Source organism: Typha latifolia, chromosome 3 (assembly GCF_019914945.1).
Source record: "Typha latifolia isolate L0001 chromosome 3, TyphaL0001v2, whole genome shotgun sequence".
In the NCBI taxonomy this organism is placed as follows: Eukaryota; Viridiplantae; Streptophyta; class Magnoliopsida; order Poales; family Typhaceae; genus Typha; species Typha latifolia.
The window spans coordinates 15,510,994-15,528,048 of record NC_133088.1 but is presented as its reverse complement, the minus strand read 5'-3'; the positions used below and the strand labels follow the sequence as shown (position 1 = coordinate 15,528,048).

The 17,055-nt window shown below is 37.3% G+C and overlaps 3 protein-coding genes across 17 annotated transcripts; 1 reads left to right on the top strand and 2 right to left on the bottom strand.

Annotated features, from left to right (window-relative positions):
• Nucleotides 1-783: 783 nt before the first annotated feature.
• LOC140784522 (cytochrome P450 87A3) lies at nucleotides 784-3,911 on the bottom strand. Of its 2 annotated transcripts, XM_073131997.1 has the most exons (9): nucleotides 3,599-3,911; nucleotides 2,848-3,172; nucleotides 2,594-2,743; nucleotides 2,253-2,507; nucleotides 2,065-2,154; nucleotides 1,884-1,962; nucleotides 1,695-1,801; nucleotides 1,274-1,404; nucleotides 784-1,157 (listed from the first exon to the last, which is right to left on the bottom strand). In XM_073131997.1, the coding sequence occupies exons 1-9, from the start codon at nucleotides 3,829-3,831 to the stop codon at nucleotides 1,067-1,069; spliced, it is 1,461 nt and encodes a 486-aa protein (XP_072988098.1). In that variant the 5' UTR covers nucleotides 3,832-3,911; the 3' UTR covers nucleotides 784-1,066. The 2 variants fall into 2 exon arrangements, with proteins under 2 accessions (XP_072988098.1, XP_072988097.1); XM_073131996.1 differs by having other exon boundaries at nucleotides 915-1,157; nucleotides 1,884-2,154.
• A 2,611-nt stretch (nucleotides 3,912-6,522) lies between these two features.
• Nucleotides 6,523-9,541, bottom strand: LOC140785285 (probable methyltransferase PMT15). The gene is made up of 6 exons (XM_073133101.1): nucleotides 8,515-9,541; nucleotides 8,211-8,421; nucleotides 7,807-8,104; nucleotides 7,256-7,648; nucleotides 7,064-7,141; nucleotides 6,523-6,967 (listed from the first exon to the last, which is right to left on the bottom strand). The coding sequence occupies exons 1-6, from the start codon at nucleotides 9,169-9,171 to the stop codon at nucleotides 6,739-6,741; spliced, it is 1,866 nt and encodes a 621-aa protein (XP_072989202.1). The 5' UTR covers nucleotides 9,172-9,541; the 3' UTR covers nucleotides 6,523-6,738.
• A 3,029-nt stretch (nucleotides 9,542-12,570) lies between these two features.
• Nucleotides 12,571-16,648, top strand: LOC140783793 (E3 ubiquitin ligase BIG BROTHER-related-like). Of its 14 annotated transcripts, none has more exons than XM_073130851.1 (8): nucleotides 12,571-13,049; nucleotides 13,480-13,654; nucleotides 14,145-14,388; nucleotides 14,753-14,835; nucleotides 14,908-14,952; nucleotides 15,037-15,158; nucleotides 15,437-15,545; nucleotides 16,400-16,648. In XM_073130851.1, the coding sequence occupies exons 2-8, from the start codon at nucleotides 13,508-13,510 to the stop codon at nucleotides 16,436-16,438; spliced, it is 789 nt and encodes a 262-aa protein (XP_072986952.1). In that variant the 5' UTR covers nucleotides 12,571-13,049; nucleotides 13,480-13,507; the 3' UTR covers nucleotides 16,439-16,648. The 14 variants fall into 14 exon arrangements, with proteins under 14 accessions (XP_072986952.1, XP_072986955.1, XP_072986944.1 ...); XM_073130854.1 differs by having other exon boundaries at nucleotides 12,712-13,049; nucleotides 14,768-14,835; XM_073130843.1 differs by having other exon boundaries at nucleotides 12,712-13,049; nucleotides 15,789-16,648.
• The last annotated feature ends 407 nt before the right edge of the window (nucleotides 16,649-17,055 follow it).

Below are 17,055 nucleotides of genomic sequence, written 5' to 3'. Positions count from 1 at the left end.
GTGGTTGAAACTGCTTATATATATATATATATATATATATATATATATCTAGAGAGAGAGAAAGTTTTCATCTCTTTTTTCTCAAGAAAAGATGAAATCGATATTTACTGTGTCATTTTTCTTACAAGTTGTTGCCCATAATTGTGGTTTCTGACAGCGAATTGATTCTCGCATATGTGACCAGGACAATCGAGTTATAATCAGATGGTCGAGAAGTGACATCATCGTGTTATGTGTTGATTTAATCTGAATGGAGCTTGGCTTACATAAGATGATGTACTTGACCTTAAGACTGTGTACTCCAGCAATGGCATGTCCTCTCTGCTTTTAGTTTTAAAAAGCTGTCAATCCGAGCTACGCCTGTCTCTGTACTTCCAACATTCTGTTCACAAAATCACCACCATGGTTTTTTTTTTTTTTTGCATTGAGTTTAGGAATTCTGTTTGAACTAATTTAGTAACTCCTAAACTAATTTAATAATTAAATATATATTTTATATTTAATTAAATTATATTTTTAAAAAATATTAAAATTAAAAAAAATAAGACTAACTAATTAAATTCGGAAGTTAACTTCAAACCAAACAAAACCAGTGACCAAACGGCAAAGCTTTGAAGCTACAGTCCTAAGTTCTTTTATCTCCTTTAAGAAAATGGTATAGAAATTGCGGGAGCATAGGATGTGCGGATTATGACCGATGGGCCTTATAGTTGAGAAGGTTAACCTGCATTGTCTACTCCTATTATCCTACGTACTCTTGTTAATAAAAAAATAAAAATAAAATTTATATTAAGCAAGCACTCCACAAGCACTTATATAATATATATTAATTCAAGCTTTAGTACAGCAGAAACTGGTAGCTGCCAGTTTAGAAGCGATAATACGTAGTAGTACAGTAGGGACAGAAAGCTGCCTATGTACACAGCACACTTTGCAACACACCAACAAATACCCCAAATAAGGCTAATATTTGGCAATTGAACCGATCGATACTATCAAGTAGCAATTATGGTTCTAGTAGCTAACAGTTGCATCTGCAATTATTCTTATATCAGATACTTAGGCATCAAGCTTTGGGGATGAGCTGGATGTGAAAACCATCAGGAAATCCAAGTCCAGGAGTTCGAACTGTGTTTCCTCCTTTAATTGCCTTCCAACTGCATGCCAAGAAGCAGAAATATACCTTAAGCAATTCTAATCAAATCAGAGACACACGCAATGGATATTTAATTTGGTATGTCCAAGGTCTTAAATACATGCGAAGTAGCAATACCTATACTTCGTAACCAAACAATGGAGGAAGACGGCCATAAGAGACTTGCTGAAGTCAGCGCCTACACAAAACCTTAATCCACCTCCAAAGGCCATGAATTGCTTCGTTCCACCAGTGATTTCGGGTTTATCCTGCCCACCAGAGTTGATTTTTTTACTATTATTCTTTTGTTAGCAATCAAATTTAGATTTCTTTGGATAATCTAGGCAGTGACCCATCTTAATCTTTTCTCGGCCTCTGGTGATATACAGTCTTAATTTGATCATGTTAGGCAAATAGAATAAGAAGGAAGCTGGCCAGCAAATAGCAATCCTTTGTCTATTGTCCAATGGCCAGGAGAAGATATATATATCACTAGGATTCCTAGTAATTAGCACCTCTATCGAGTAGCATTAATCAGTTTGATGAGAAGATTACAAACCTGCCACCTCCATGGATTGAAGGTAAGTGGGTCTTCATATATCTCTGGATTCAGATGAACTGCAGGAGGACAGACCATAACTCCCCATCCGGCTGGAATTGTATAGCCTGTGAAAATTAACAGTAGATCAAGTTTAATATGAAACAACTGTTATATATATATATATACATATATAATTTAAAAAATTACCTTTTATTTCAATGTCCTGGAGTGCTTTTCTAAATATTCCTGGAACAATGTTTGCCAATCGAACGATTTCATATATAACCTTCAAAGCCAGATAGGAAACAGAACACGTCAATCCCAAGAATATTATTCTACCATCTACCATGCTTAGGAGTTTATGTAGGATCAAAACAGTCTCACCCACCTGAAATGTGAACTTCATAGATTTGTACTCCTTCCATGTGATACCCGAATCCGGATTCTCCCGGTTTCTGAGAATTGTTTCATGCTCCTCCTAATAGAAAAGACCATTTTCTTCCAGTTAAAAATTTAGTTTCATTTTTAAGTACGTAATTAATAAGTATTGTGTCATGCACGTAAGCATGCACTAACCGTTAACTCTTTAAGTACTTTAGGATTGTTCGTGAGATATGTCATGCCATGTGTTAGTGCCAAGGACGTCGTCTCAAAGCTTGCAAAGAGGAGAACAAACATCAAATCCAGAGCAATTGTTTCAGTTAACACCGGCTTCTCTTTCTTTAATTCCTCGATCACATGGTCGAAGAAATCCTCACATTTCCTCTCAGCTGGGGAGTTCCTCCTCTCATCTAGCATACTCTTAAGCACTTTCATCGCCCTCTTCCGACCCTAATTAAAGTACGTACCACATTAGTCATAAGCAATCTTTGTTGGAAGTACGCAATCAAGTACGTATATAATTCATAATTGCGTACCTGCATACAGTCGTGATAGGCAGTCCCAGGAATGTTCAGTGGGAACGAGATAAGTCCACGAATGAATGCAACAAAGCTTTTCCTAAGACTCTCGGATTCATCTGAGGGCTCGTAGCTGATCAACTTCTTAGCAGTGAGATCAAATATCATCTACAAAAATAAAGCAATATACATGTAAATGTTATATATATATATATATATATATGATTAGGTACGTAAGTTTGAGTACGGATTTAATTATATATATAGTATACAGTTGAGATTGCTTCTTTCAATTCGATGCTTGGTTTGCTCGACCAAGTGCTAAGATTACTGCAGCAAGACTTGTCCACCTCACTAAGAAGCACATCTTTGAGGTTCTCAGGGCCATAGAGCCTAAGAACCAAACTTTTGAGGTATTTGTACAAGAACCCATGCAAGGATCCCACGTTATCACGTCCAAAGATCTCCGTGAACGTATCAGGATACCAGCTCTGGAATAGCTTCCCTTCTTGTTGGAATACATAGTAATTCACGTCGGGATCCGCCGACACCACCACCGGCCGGCCGACCAAGCTCGTCCTGAACACCGGACCATACCTAACCACATTTCAGGAAATTTTTTAAAGAATTTCTTATATATTTGCCAAGGGCGCAGCAAGGATTTCTGTTATGGAGGCCAAATAAGAATATGATATTATTTAGTAATATTCTTAAAAGAAAAAAAAAAAGAATACCTTCGTTTATCTATAACATTCACTATTAATAAGGGCCCCCCTCTTTGAAATAGGTGGCTCTGCTTGATGACGGTGTTAAGTATTCCCGTGGTTAAAACAATATTTGTTTTTCACTTTCTCTCGAGTTAGTTTACTAGAGACTTATACTGAAATAAGTGACCAAAGTCTTAGATAGTAATAATAATAATAATAATAATAATAATAATAATAATAATAATAATAATAATGATGATGATGATGATGATAAAGAAGAAGAAGAATGAGGTATATATCAATGAGCAATTTCTACCTCTCCATCCTCTTCCTGACGAAGGGAGAAATGTCAGTAGTGGTGTTTGGAGAGAAGAACTCAAAAGTCTCGCCAAGGAAAGGTAAGCCCATGGAACCAGGAGGAAGCCTCCCGTTGCATCTAGGGTTCTTCCATCTGAAAACAAAGTGAACAATCCATAGAGCGAGCAGAGTTGCACTGCCAATGGATACATAGGACATCATATTTAGGTTATTAAAAGCCACAAACTCCATTAGTTTGATGTAGTACTTGCTATCACAATACTATGGGAGAGAAGCTAGCATAAGATATGGGTGTGCATGGGAGGAGTTGTAGAAGAGTCGGATGAAGAGATGCTGCTTAAATAGACAATTTCGTAGGTAAAATGAACATTAAAGTATGGGAAGTCAATGTCAGTATTATATTTCTTTAATAAGATGAGAGCAAAATCGGAATAAGACTCGGAAGAAATTTAAGCACAATCACGTCCTAGTGTTAATATATTATCGAACAGCTTAAACTTTTAAATTGATTGATTACGTAGCATAAAAGTATGGTTGCGTAATATTTAACAAGATCGTCGCTGTATATGTGCAATTTAGAAGGCCAAATGCAAAAAGAAACGAGAACACGGCATTAGTATTATTGCTGTGTGACACTTCCTTGACTTAGTTATTTAATTTTTATTTAAGGATAACTTTCAAACCTAACTGGTTAGAAATATTATATATATATATATATATAGATAAGCGTACGTTTCAATGAAGAAGATTCAAGTATAATAAAGTGGTTTCGTATTATTATGTTTTCTTCATAGTTTGGTAATGATGTTCACTAAGTAGTTGTGATCGATTGGTGGTAGCTAGGGGTATTGAATGCTACGAAACAATTTATTTCAAATAATTTAATTATTGGCCAATCTTAATTAGGTCTTCCTCGAACCAGAGAATTGTGGCACAAATATGGAGTAAATTAATGCATATGTTCCTATAACCTGGACGTTGCCAGGAACACGATAAGTCATTAGCGTACGTGCATGCATGCATCATTCATGACATGGGATTAATGCTTTGACCTCGACCAGTTACGAACTAAAGATGCATGTCTCATAATCATATGGATATAATAATCAATTAGACGAAGTAAAAAGAAAGTATTTATATATTTTTTTTCTAAGGTATGTAGATCAAGTTGGCAAAACAGGGGGCGGTTCATTTCGCAGGCTAATCTGTTCATCATATTAGAGATTACCATTGGATTAGCATCTTGAATAGGACCATTATTGAGATAAATGATTCAATACTTATCTCTAAGATTTATTTCGTTGGCTAATCTGCTCATCATAGCAGAGATTACCATTGGATTAGCATCTTGAATATTGTTATTGAGATAAATGTTTCAATACTTATCTCTAAGGTTCATTTGGTAGGCTAATCCGCTCATAGTAGCAGAGATTACCATTGGATTAGCATCTTGAATAAAATAATTATTGAGATGATTCAATACTTATCTCTGATTTCTTCCTCTCCATCTAATCCGATGGCTGAATTTATAATATTCTACAAAATTAAATAGACATACCTACCATTCCTTCACTTTTAAAAGTTAAATTAGTCTTTTTGTTTTCTTTTCTATCTTAGGTGGTTCATAAATTAGCATAAGATATACAATTTAATTTTTGAAATTAAATTAATCAGTTAGTCAAGTAACGGATGTAAAATGACAGAATTTATCTCTTAGATAGATCTACGGATAGAATCTATTATCAGCAATTCATTGGCGTGTATCAAAGCATTGCTATATATTCTTTATTTTTCTCTGTTAACATCATAAAACAGGGGGCGGTTCATTTTGAAGTATAAAGATCCTGCTCATCATAGTAGATTATAACAGCACTAAACTTATATATTGGAGAAGACCATCATTGTTTATGATATTGATACTTAAATAAGCTTGTCTTTGAAGTAAAGTAGACTTTGGTCTGATCTTTTTTATAATCTAAACAAAGAGGAGCGGATAATGCCACCGCAATATAGTAATACAATTTGGTGCCATTATTGGCAGGTAAAAACTCAAAATCACTTGCAAAAAAGGTTATTATAAGTTTTCAAGCAAATTGAAGTGAAAGATCCTTTTCTTTACATATATTGTTTGATATCACCATCTAATGGACTCCAATTTAATTAGCAAGTTGGCAAATGAAGTATGCAAGTCGTAAGCTTGAAAAGAGAGAACTTTCTGTTCCTTAATTGTATAAGTAAGAATTAGCCTATATGTTACTCTATATTAGATATTGATTAACCTAAGTGGCATTTATATTTTCACATTAATGAGAATTACAGGATGATATCTATTTTAAGGGTGCAAATCGCTACTATTTCCTAGGAAAGAAGAGATCAAGAGCATCAACATGAGCATATTATGCTCCGTCCTCTATTGATCTTAGATGGATGATCTTTGAAAAATAGGTGTTTGTGTATATACTCTTCAAAAATTTCTTATTTATTTATATGTCTCTTTAAAGATAATATTTACATATATATCTTTCAAAATATATGTTATTTATGTAGATTTATAGTGTATTCTCTGTACTCTTACAGTCTCCAGAACGTTAGGATCTCTCTGCCTCTGGCGAAGTAACTTGTGGAAATTTACAACGAGAATCTTAGTCGGCAACTACTGCATAATATTATTGAGAGGATATAAATCAGCATATCGATCGAGTAATAATAATTTTTAAGTCTGGATTATGTGGAATATCACGTCGATTGTTACACTCGATGATCAGCAACAACTACTCCAAGCAGACATGCTATATGATTAACTGCTGGAATATAAAGCATTTCATGTTATATTAGGTGCATTTAGCTGTGACTGAGAGAGATCTAAGACAAAAGCTTCAAGATTCTTCCTTTCTTATTCCCACTAATCTAATAGGACGATGGTTGACTTCCAGTTCAATTCATTTCTCAAAAGATGTTACAGAATTTGTGCATGGTACATAGTTTTAATATGTTGCTGTCCTTCAATTTCCTCTCACTGGCCTGGCCTCTTCCCCCTGTCAGAGAAACCAATCTAATTCGCTTCTTAGGATTTATGATCAAAAGAATGGTAAACAAGCAAATATATCTGAAGCTCTGCACTCAGTAAGCAACTTCATGTCATTGCTCATTGTTTTGATCTTGTGCTGTCCAGTATGTCTTCACAACCAGAAGAATCTTCTCCCTCTCGAGCGGCCCGTCTTCGTGGTCGACGATCTGGCTATCCCACCGCATTCCATCGGTAATGCTCTTGATCTTTACCAAAATATCCACATCATCTCTAAAGATCACCGAGCCCTCCGGCCTCAGGATTCTGTCCATCTCCAGGAGAATGTCTTCCATCTCACATCTAATACAACAAGTTTGATCATGCCAGAGCTAGCTAGTAGTTTATCCTAAGATGAATAGCAAGAAAAAGAGAATAATTAAAACTTATCCAGATTACCGATCCTTGTACAGTGTGAAAACTGAGTCAGCATGGAGGAGATCATACGTCCTTGGATAAGTTGACATTGCCTCACACCTACAATGAATTAATGAAGAATGTGATGCGATAAATTGATAGCTATATATATATATATATATATATATATATATACATATTAGAGAATAGCACTTATCTGTGCCAAGAATTTACCAGTCCTGGTACGTGCCAATGAGGCCACGCTCGTAAATCACTCCGAGCGTGTTCAAGTTTGCGGCAGTCGGAACTACGTTCATGACCCAGACCGGGTCGTCGATGGCTGCGGCGGCGAAGCCGCCGAATCGAGCGTTCATGTCGAGCAAGTTGCGGTATCTGCCCTTCTGGCCTAGCTGGTTGATCGCCGTCTTGTAGTACCCAACTCTCTTCTTCCACTTCTCAGTGTCTTGCAGGAACATCTCTGCAGTAACTCCTTCCAGGCTTCCGCTGCTGATCCTCGGCGGTATCGCAGTTAGTCTCTGCGGCCATTTCGCGAGTTCTCCGCCGGCCACCTGTTCGACGTTGGACACCTCAGGCAGGGGAGTTACGCAGGCTTCCATCTTGTTGTACCTAGAAGAACAGAGGTAAATTCCAGGGAAATTTGCAGTTAACACTCTAAATGTAAGCAATTTAGCAATTTGAATCTAAGATTTGACTGTTGCATCGATCCATCTACTGTTTCACTATAAATTGGTTGTAAAAGTAGAGATCTTAGTGAGGATTAATACCAAGCGGCATCGGGATTTTGGGCTGGGCAGAAGGGTGGGGAGTGGACAAACTTCCGACTGGCCTTGCAGTTAATATGATTGGTAGGCTTCTGCCAAATTGCAATATCACCCTCCTCTTTAATCTTATTCCAGCAGAGGCTCTTCGCCACGGCTTCTATCGCATTTTGTTCCGCGTTCAAGTCCTCCTGTGTTCTCTCCCACCCCTTCCAGTGGCGCCTCCAGTGGATGGGCGGACCCGACAGGATCCAGTAACCCCCCGGCCTCAAAATGCGGTCGACTTCAATCAAGAACAACCCATCTGTTCATAAAATTACAACAACAACAGCAAAAAATAAAAAGGTTAATAAAACTTGATGCTGGGATGAAATTAGAAAGAAATTTGGAGGGGCGGAATGATTAATTACCGTAGTGATGCCATGGGATGAGGCATCGAGAGCAATGCGCCATGTCGAAGGCTCTGGAAGGGTAAGGAAGGCGATTGGATGCGAGGACTCCGATCATGGCCGGAACCCCTCGCTCGAGTGCGAATTGGACCTGGGCCTCGTGCGAGTCACGTGGCGCGAACGACATGGTTAAAATGTCCCGCGACAGGAGGTAAGCGCCCCAACTCGCGACCTATTCGATTCAATCCAACGGGGAGCTCGACTCAGATCGGAGTTAAACCGAGTTAGAATAAGAAAATGAAGAATAACACCCCCCCACACTTACCCCGCATCCAGTGTCGATAGCCGTCCGGATAGATCCATCGCGGAGCGGGATAAGCCGGTCGATATCGTCGATATACGCATCGGCCCCGTTGGGGAACATAGTTCCGCCGCCGGGAAACCGGAACTTATCTCCGTCGACCCGGATCCAATTCTGCACCGCTTTCTCCACCGTCAGCTCCTTATGCGGAACGTTCGCGAACCACGCCACCCCGCGGCTCGCCGGCCAGGGGAACGGGTTCCTGTAACCACCGGGAGCCGGAATCAAGCACTTGAGCAGCTCCCCCTTCTCCGGGCAATGCCGCTCCCGGTATATCAGCCGGTCGCGGTCGAATCGGAGCGACCGGTCGCGGTCCTCGCACGGGGTGTACTCCGAGTACTTGGCGTTGCATGACGGGAACCTCCTCGGCCCTGCGGTCGCCGAGTCGTTCGCTGTATGGTGCGCCGTGAAGTCCAGCGCCGCCCCGCCGGCGCTATTGGCGCCGGCACTGTCGCAGGAGACGGTGGTGATGACGGTGGGGGAGAGGGCGGCGGTTGTGGCGCCGGCGTGCTGCCAGATTCCGAGGAAGTAGGAAGCGGAGCAGAGGAAGAAGACGAAGGCGACGGTAAGGAGGTTGGTGCGCTTCCAGTAGCTCTGGTGTACTTTCGCTGCACCCGCCATTGGTGACTTCCACTGGAGTACCAAGACGACAATAAACTACAAATAGAAGGAAAGGGAAGGGTGTGATATGAAATTTTTAAGGTGATGGGTTTTTGGATTGATACGGAGAAGGGTTGAATAATGAAATAAGGTGGGATGCAGCGGAGGTGAGATTTGGGGGCGAGAACTGAGAATTAATTAATTAATTAATTCTTATTACTGTGGGGTGTATCTAAGGAAGGGTGGACGTGAGAATATGAGACCGGAGCCGGTGATTGGAGGATGGTGGAACTTTTGCGGACACCTACGGACAAAACTTTGCTTAGGGGTAAGGGCACTTTTGACCTTTTCTGTGAATTTAAAAGGTTTTTAGAAATAAAAGATTATTTAGATTCAATGCAGTCAGTTACTAACTTATGAGCAAATTAATTTTGCTAATAACTCCTCAAAGGTTGGAGAATTAATGTCATATATAGCGATTCTAATTACTAATTCTTACATAAAAGAAAGAAAAAATAATGTAATATTTCTTTTCAAACAACTTTGTTTTAATTGATGAGGCGAACATACCAAGATATTCCAAACACGTTACTTTGTATGCCCACTTGGACTAGAAGAATACTCTCTCTCTCTCTCTCTCCACTTTCCAGTTTAATGCAACAGTGCACAAGTTGGATCAACTCCAGTGATCTGCCTGCTGTTTGACGCCGAATAAGCCGCTCACAGTTTCCCCTGTCGAGAAAGTAAAGCCCTTCGTGGATCTCAAAGCGCGAGCTGGCGGCGCCCACCGAGGCCGTTAAAAATGGCACGAATCCCGAGGCAATTTGGTCAAACAGCACCGATCGTGAGGTGATACGTTGGTTGTAGCCCGAGAACGAGATGCGATCGCTCGAATTTAGAACTCATTTCGAGCGATCTAATCGAACGTTGGAGTAACGATTTAACTTTCCAGTGCACGAAGCTTCAATTAATACGATTTTTTTTCCTTCTTCTTGTAAATTACTTCGAGAAATTAGTAAGTGTAAAATAGGGATCAAATGGATAATAAACTTAGATGTACTATTCTTGTAATTATGTTCCCATGCACCTCCTAAATAAGTAGTGAATAGTGTAGCATATGAAGTAGCTTCATGCAAATGCTCTCTGTTGCCTTATAAAACTCAAAAAGACTAACCTGCCCGTATAAAAATGCTGGCTAGTAATAGCCAATGCATGTACAAGAAAAGCTCTTTCAATCAGGTGGTCCACTTCCACTTTAATTAGTAGCTAGCTAATTAATTCCAAACTCTCTTTAACGCATTGAAAGTCGTGCTTCTATTACCATATTTTATTATAACCTCTTCTTCTTCATCTAATGAGTTCTGATATTTATAATAAACACTTGTGCATCTCTCTCTCTCTCTCTCTCATTTTTACATAACTTTTCTAATTGATACAAACTTACATAGACAAATCTTTCCAATTACAAGATGTAATGAGCTTTACTTTTATCTATTCAAATCTCATTATTTTTTATAGATCATAAATTTATAAGTTAATCATAGACTAAACAATAAGCTAGTTTCTTTTGATATATATATATACTCTAACCTCGAAAAAGAGAGTGAAAGTGCTACACCAAATAAGAGCAAGAAGGGTGGAATGGGTAATTCAAATGGTCTATTATATCCACTTATATAGCAATATTGAGGTCCAGAAGTGAAGTGATCACATAACGTGGAAGTCAAAATAGGAGTTCAACATCCACATGCATATATATATATATATATATGTGTGTGTGTGTATGGAAGTCATATCTCACCAACTCTCTGTCAGCTTTGTGACCCACTTGAAATAGTATATGTCAAAAGGAAGACAACTAATATATAGCCACTAGTAGTACCATTATTAATTGTAATAATAACCTTACAGTTTGCATGTCTTGCTACTTATCCTCGAGTTTTTTACCAAACTAGTTAGCTCCTGAACTTTATTTACGAAAATACATTATAATTTCAGATTTAATATCAAAAATAGATTTATTTAATTATATTTATTTATAAAATACCGGTAAGTTTAACATTTTAAATTTAAATAAAAATACTGTTACTTTTTACAAATCACTATACAGTTTAGCAATTTATTTGCCAAAAACTAAATAAAATATAAAATTAAAATTTGGAAGAATTATTATTGGTTTTTTAGATGTTAAGCACAGTAATAGTTGGTCATTCTAACCTATAAGATTTTTTCATTTATGCACAGTGACGCGTTTTATGACTAAAATGGATAAAACTATGCTCTAAATTTTTTTCTTTATCTTTTACTTATATATATATTTATTTAAAATGCTGTTAAATTTTAATCAGAATTATTATATTTACTCTTTTATCTTCGTAATAGGTATATTATATGTCTAAAGTAGACTATTGTCTAAAAAAGTTATAACTTTCATTCTCAATAAAACGCTGAATAATTTAGTATTTTAAAATAAGATATTTAATTATTTAAATTGTTCATGTGAAAAAGAAATAATCATATTTATCTAGTAAAATACAACATTTTTTAATAAAATATTAATAAGATCAATATTTTACTTATTAGATTAATCTGAAAGTAAAACATTGATTAGTATTTTATTAATAGTTATAATAAAGTGCACTCTTTTTTTTTGTGTTAAGTTTGAGGTACGGTCTATTTTGATAAATAAAGTTGAGGAAATGGTTAGTTTGGTCAAAATCTCATCTTCTAAAGACACTCATTAATTTCCACCGATCCACGAGCATTGCACGCGAGTGACATTAGTGCTTTTACTATATAATATATGGCCAATTAGTGTAAATTTAATATATAAAGCCATGTGCAGAGCACGCGCACCACTCCACTAGACAAATCACTGGGCAGAACTAGTGAAGGGAAGAAGAAATGGCATCTACCCTCCAAATCCAATGGAAGCTTCGTTGTCCAAGTAGATCCATGACGTGGCCGAACGAGAAGAGGTCGTCGAGAGGTAGGACCCACGTCCCCAACCTACCACGAGTGTACGCGTTTGTCGGATCTATAACGGATCCAAGTGAGGTGGTCTAGGGCACATGGCACCGGTAGTGATCGTCTTGTCTCCTGGCATTCGTCTTTATGAGATCAATTATTTAGCAAGGCTAGCAAAACAAAAAAGAAAAGAAAAAAAAATCCATCGATTAACAAGTATTGGTGATCCACGTATACTTAGGTAGTCTATTTGTTGACGGATTCGGGTTCGCCGTTTCCAGCCGAAGTATCCGCTACCAAAGCCCATTTTGTAGCCCGCACTGGATTTGTGCCAAACTGGGTTTGCTTGGATCCCAATTTAAAAAGGGTTCAATATTTCTATTAGGATTTAAATCCAGAATACCTCAGTTTGGATGTATAAAATATGGCAAAAGCCAATTATTTGGGAGGATTGGCCTACACAAATGGCCCTCTCATTCTTCACATAGTATGATGATGGGTCCAAACCAATGTGGAAGGAGAGCTTCTAGGATTTTTCTTTGGCAGCAATGTTAACGTTGTATAATAGTTGGAATGAGAAATGGAATTTATTTTATGTGAGAAGGTCTGAATCATTTACAAACTAGGATGCTCAGAAGAACAAGAGCATAGTACATAAATATATATTGAATTTCTATCGATCTATTAATCTATTTGATAGATAGATACAGACATGAGACATGGACTTGTCAGTACTCTATCCGGATCCGACGCTTTTGCATCGTTAATTGTGGAGAGTGGGAGCCTTCTTGGAAATTGCTCGCAATTCGCCACCAAACCACACGGCAAACCGCCATCCAAGGTCACATTCGTACCCTTTTGAACACAGAATAATTGAGGTAATCATCACCAGATGCAGATGGTGTAGCAGCAGAAGATCCCATCTCCTCGAGGTCACAACTCTTCCAGTTTTCTTGCCTTTTTTATTTGATTTAGAGGAGTAGTTTGATTCAGATCAGCTTCTCCTGCTTTCTGTTCTAGCTCAGGTTCCTTAAAACCCAGCTGATATTTTGATTCTCTTTTTTTCCCCTTGCCAATTTGGATAAAAATTGTTTCTCGGAACACATCATCTATACTTTCTTTCTTTCTTTTTTTCCGGTCTTTGCTAGAATTTAGGTGTATGTAATCTTGAGATTGGCTAAAGATTTCTTCGGATAAGTAGAGGAATTGTGCTGTAATGAGTTCAATTTGTTCTCAGTTTGAAATCCTGGTTGTTCTCTTGGGGAGGTGTGTGAGCTCAGGCATTTCCTCACTTCTCGGAAGTGCGTGTAAATAATATCTGTAAATATTATTGCCTGTTCCTTCCTAATTGGTTGTTTTCAGGGCTTTCTCCGATTACTTAGCCGACATCATGGGGATGGAGTCTGACACAACGGGAAAACACAAAGTGGTTGTTCATTATGTAAATTCTCCTGTTTCCTGCGTTGTTGAAGAAAATTTCGGAGGATATTTCGATGATCTTGATGATGTTGCTCTTGCAGAGGTTATTCAAGATCAGGTGGGCACTAGTAGCCTAATAGAGGGCTTTTCTATTTCTCAGATGTCTTGAAGAAGTTGAAAAGATCATCACAGGAGTAGGCTTTTCCTAGTACACATCTTTCTGAGTAGTTTCTTCTAAATTGACAATTTTATCTATGAAGGTTACTGTGAGTACCATCCATAGTAATGGCTTTCAGAGAAGGTCTATAAATGACTGATTATATTGCAACATTTGTTTGATGTTATAGGATACTACTGTAACTCCCATGTACTTAACTTCTTTTAAATGAGCCTATCGTACTTTATCATAATACCTGAAACTTGTCAGATTAATGCCTGAGCCTTTATATGGGTTTCACTTACTTGAAACTTTTAACAGGTCATTTGACACAAACAACATGAATATATGATGGTTGTTTTTTCATGTAACCTGAGTTTGTCAGCTAAGAAGAAAGTGTAAGGATTCGGTCTAGAAATGCTTTGTTGTTCTGAGTTGTCATTTTATTCAGGAATGCGTCTACCAGTCATTCCAGAGAAATGTTGAGAATGGTAGGGCTAGAGCTTCAAATTCAGATTCTAGATCTAATAGATCTAATCATGACCAAAGGCGAAGCTTAGGAGAAAGAAGCTCATCAAGAGCTCCAAGTTCTGATCCACAACTAGCTGCAGATGAAGCTTTCGCTAGAGATCTGCAAGAGTTAGAGAATCAGATGGCTGGTACCTCCATTGGTGATATTAGCAGAATGGAAGCTGGTAAAGATGGTTTTCTGGCAACTCTAGTGTTCTTGGAATATGAGTTTGTAGAAGTTATGTTTGTAGGATAATCATGCTTTTATTTCATTTAGTATGCTCCTCTTGTATCTTGGAAAACTTGGTTTTTTACACGGCCAGTTTTATAAATTTTTTAAAACTTTGACTGTCGGATCACTCCGACAAACCTTAAACCTTGTTTTATTTATAAATCCGATGACATGAGTTATCTTGCATGTTTTAAGAATGAATGTGCAAAACTAAGGGAACAATGTACATCCTAATAGCTTAGACCATGGTCTGGCCTTACGAAGTATAGTCGTTTGACTATCAATTGGCACACTTAAATGCTAACACTTTATCCTAGGAATGGTTATTCAAGGAGCAAACTCCACGTCATCTTCTTCGACATCTAACAGTGGACTCAATTCTGCAAGCACATCTGCTCAGGTAACTTGTTGCTCTTCATAATTATGTTATTTGATTAATATAAGAAGATCTTATTCCTAGGTGGCAATACAGGTTGCAAGGGAAGATGATATTGACCCAGATAGTATGAGCTATGAGGTATGTCTGTGTAAATCCTATAAGGGAGCAGTGGGTTTGGTGTTCTAATGCATCTAACAACTTGCATTTCTTTTACAAATTTAGGAATTGCAACAATTAGGTGAAGCCATAGGTACTCAGAGCAGAGGGTTGTCAGAAGAGCTGATACAATTGTTACCATCTACAACCTACAGAACAGGGTTATTTTCGAAGAAAGAAAAAACTGAGTATGTTCTAACTCATTTCCTTCATTATGTGTATAATGTAATGGTTGATTTGCTTAGATTATCTTTTTGGAGGTCATTGGTATTCCTATCCTATTTGAGCCTGTCTCCTCGGGTGAAAAACTACTTGATGTAGCTATACATTTCAAATATAAGGATAGTTATATATATATATATATATATATATCCATCTTAAATACGCAAAATGTCACCTGTGGACTGAATCACTGAGAAGAGAAGTGCTTTTGCATTTTACTACTGATAATATTTTCTGTATGCAGATGTGTGATTTGTCGTATGGTTCTTAAGAACAGAGATAAATTGATCACATTGCCCTGCCAACATCAATACCATAAAACTTGTATCACTGAATGGTTAAAGATAAGCAAGGTAATTTTCTTACAATTACCATTCCTATGATCTCCATTCTCTTACCATTGGTAGTTGGTTGTTTTCCAATTACAATATAACTTTTCTTCTTGCTACGGTTTTTCATTTGTTTGGCATTTTTTAGTATATCTATTTGATTTTGATTTTGTGCGAGGTCATTTCATCTGAACTTTATATCTTACAAGTAAACTGGAATACCTCATTCAAATATATAAATAAGTGACTTCATATACTCTGTTTTAGGTGTACATACTTCAGAACAAAGGAATGAGCAGTAAGAAAATGATTCATTCGTTTTGTTCCAGCACTGCTGTTTTTCAAACAGAAAGCTACAGGGAACAACTTTACTAGAATCCAGACTGTCAGTTCACAAGCCAATCTTAGTACTCAAAACAAGAACCTAAGTGATTCATGCTTTTCTTATCTGATTCTAATTGGCTACTCTTATTGGTTCTATCTTTTGTTATACAGTAATGTATTGGGTCAATTCCTTTATGTACTAAAACCAGAATATACATTCCATTTTCATTTTGCTCAAAAATCTTCTCTTCAGTAGTTTTCAGTCAAATTCCTTCAGTTATTCGAAAATTGATGGTCAAACTGTCATCTGGTTACTTGCATAAGCCCTGTTACTCCATTATGAGTAATTTTTTCAGATGGTATGACCCATCTTTCATACTTAGAAGTTACATTTTAACAAGCACCAACCATCTATGGGTGAGCTCCATAGGAATCAATTTCTATTTAAGTCTGACTGAAATTTCTAGTTGTATAATGTTGGAGGGATGATCTATTATCGCAACAAAAAAAAAATTTATAATAATAACGAGTTTTTTTTTGTTTTGATTTGCCAGGCATGCCCCATTTGCACTGAAGAGGTATTTGGCTCTTAAGGGTAGGTACATCCTTCATCTACATATGGTTGCCTAGTTGTTTTTGTACTACTTTCGTTTGTCGAAAAGCTTGTAATGTTGGACATTATTGTACCAAGAGCAAGAGTTGCTAAAATCAGAGTCATATATGTAAGTTTTATAAAAACTTGAGTATGAGAACTGAACAACTCATAAGTTATGGCTCCAGGTCACTTTGATTTTGTGTTTGTATATGCTGTATCATTTAACTGCCAGCAGCGTGACTATAGCCTGCTGAATTCTTGTGCTACTACACTTCTCTATGTCAAGAAAGATTTCGAAAGATAAATTATAAATACGACTTTTAACTGATGAGGATTACTATTATATTTATGCTGTCAACTTCCAAAATACTTTATTTTTAACATGCCATTGTCCTCATTTTATCATGTAAATAAAATTTGGAGTCTACCAACTCTTGCTTAAAATTCTCAATCAAGAAAACAAAAGTGAGGGTTTATTTTTCTTACCTATTTTGTCGACGATGCACGACATATAATTTACCAGAGTTGCTCAATTTGGATTTAAAAATACTCATACAACATAAAGCATTTTAATCATCTGAGTACAATCTTATAGCCGGACGCATTAATATGTCG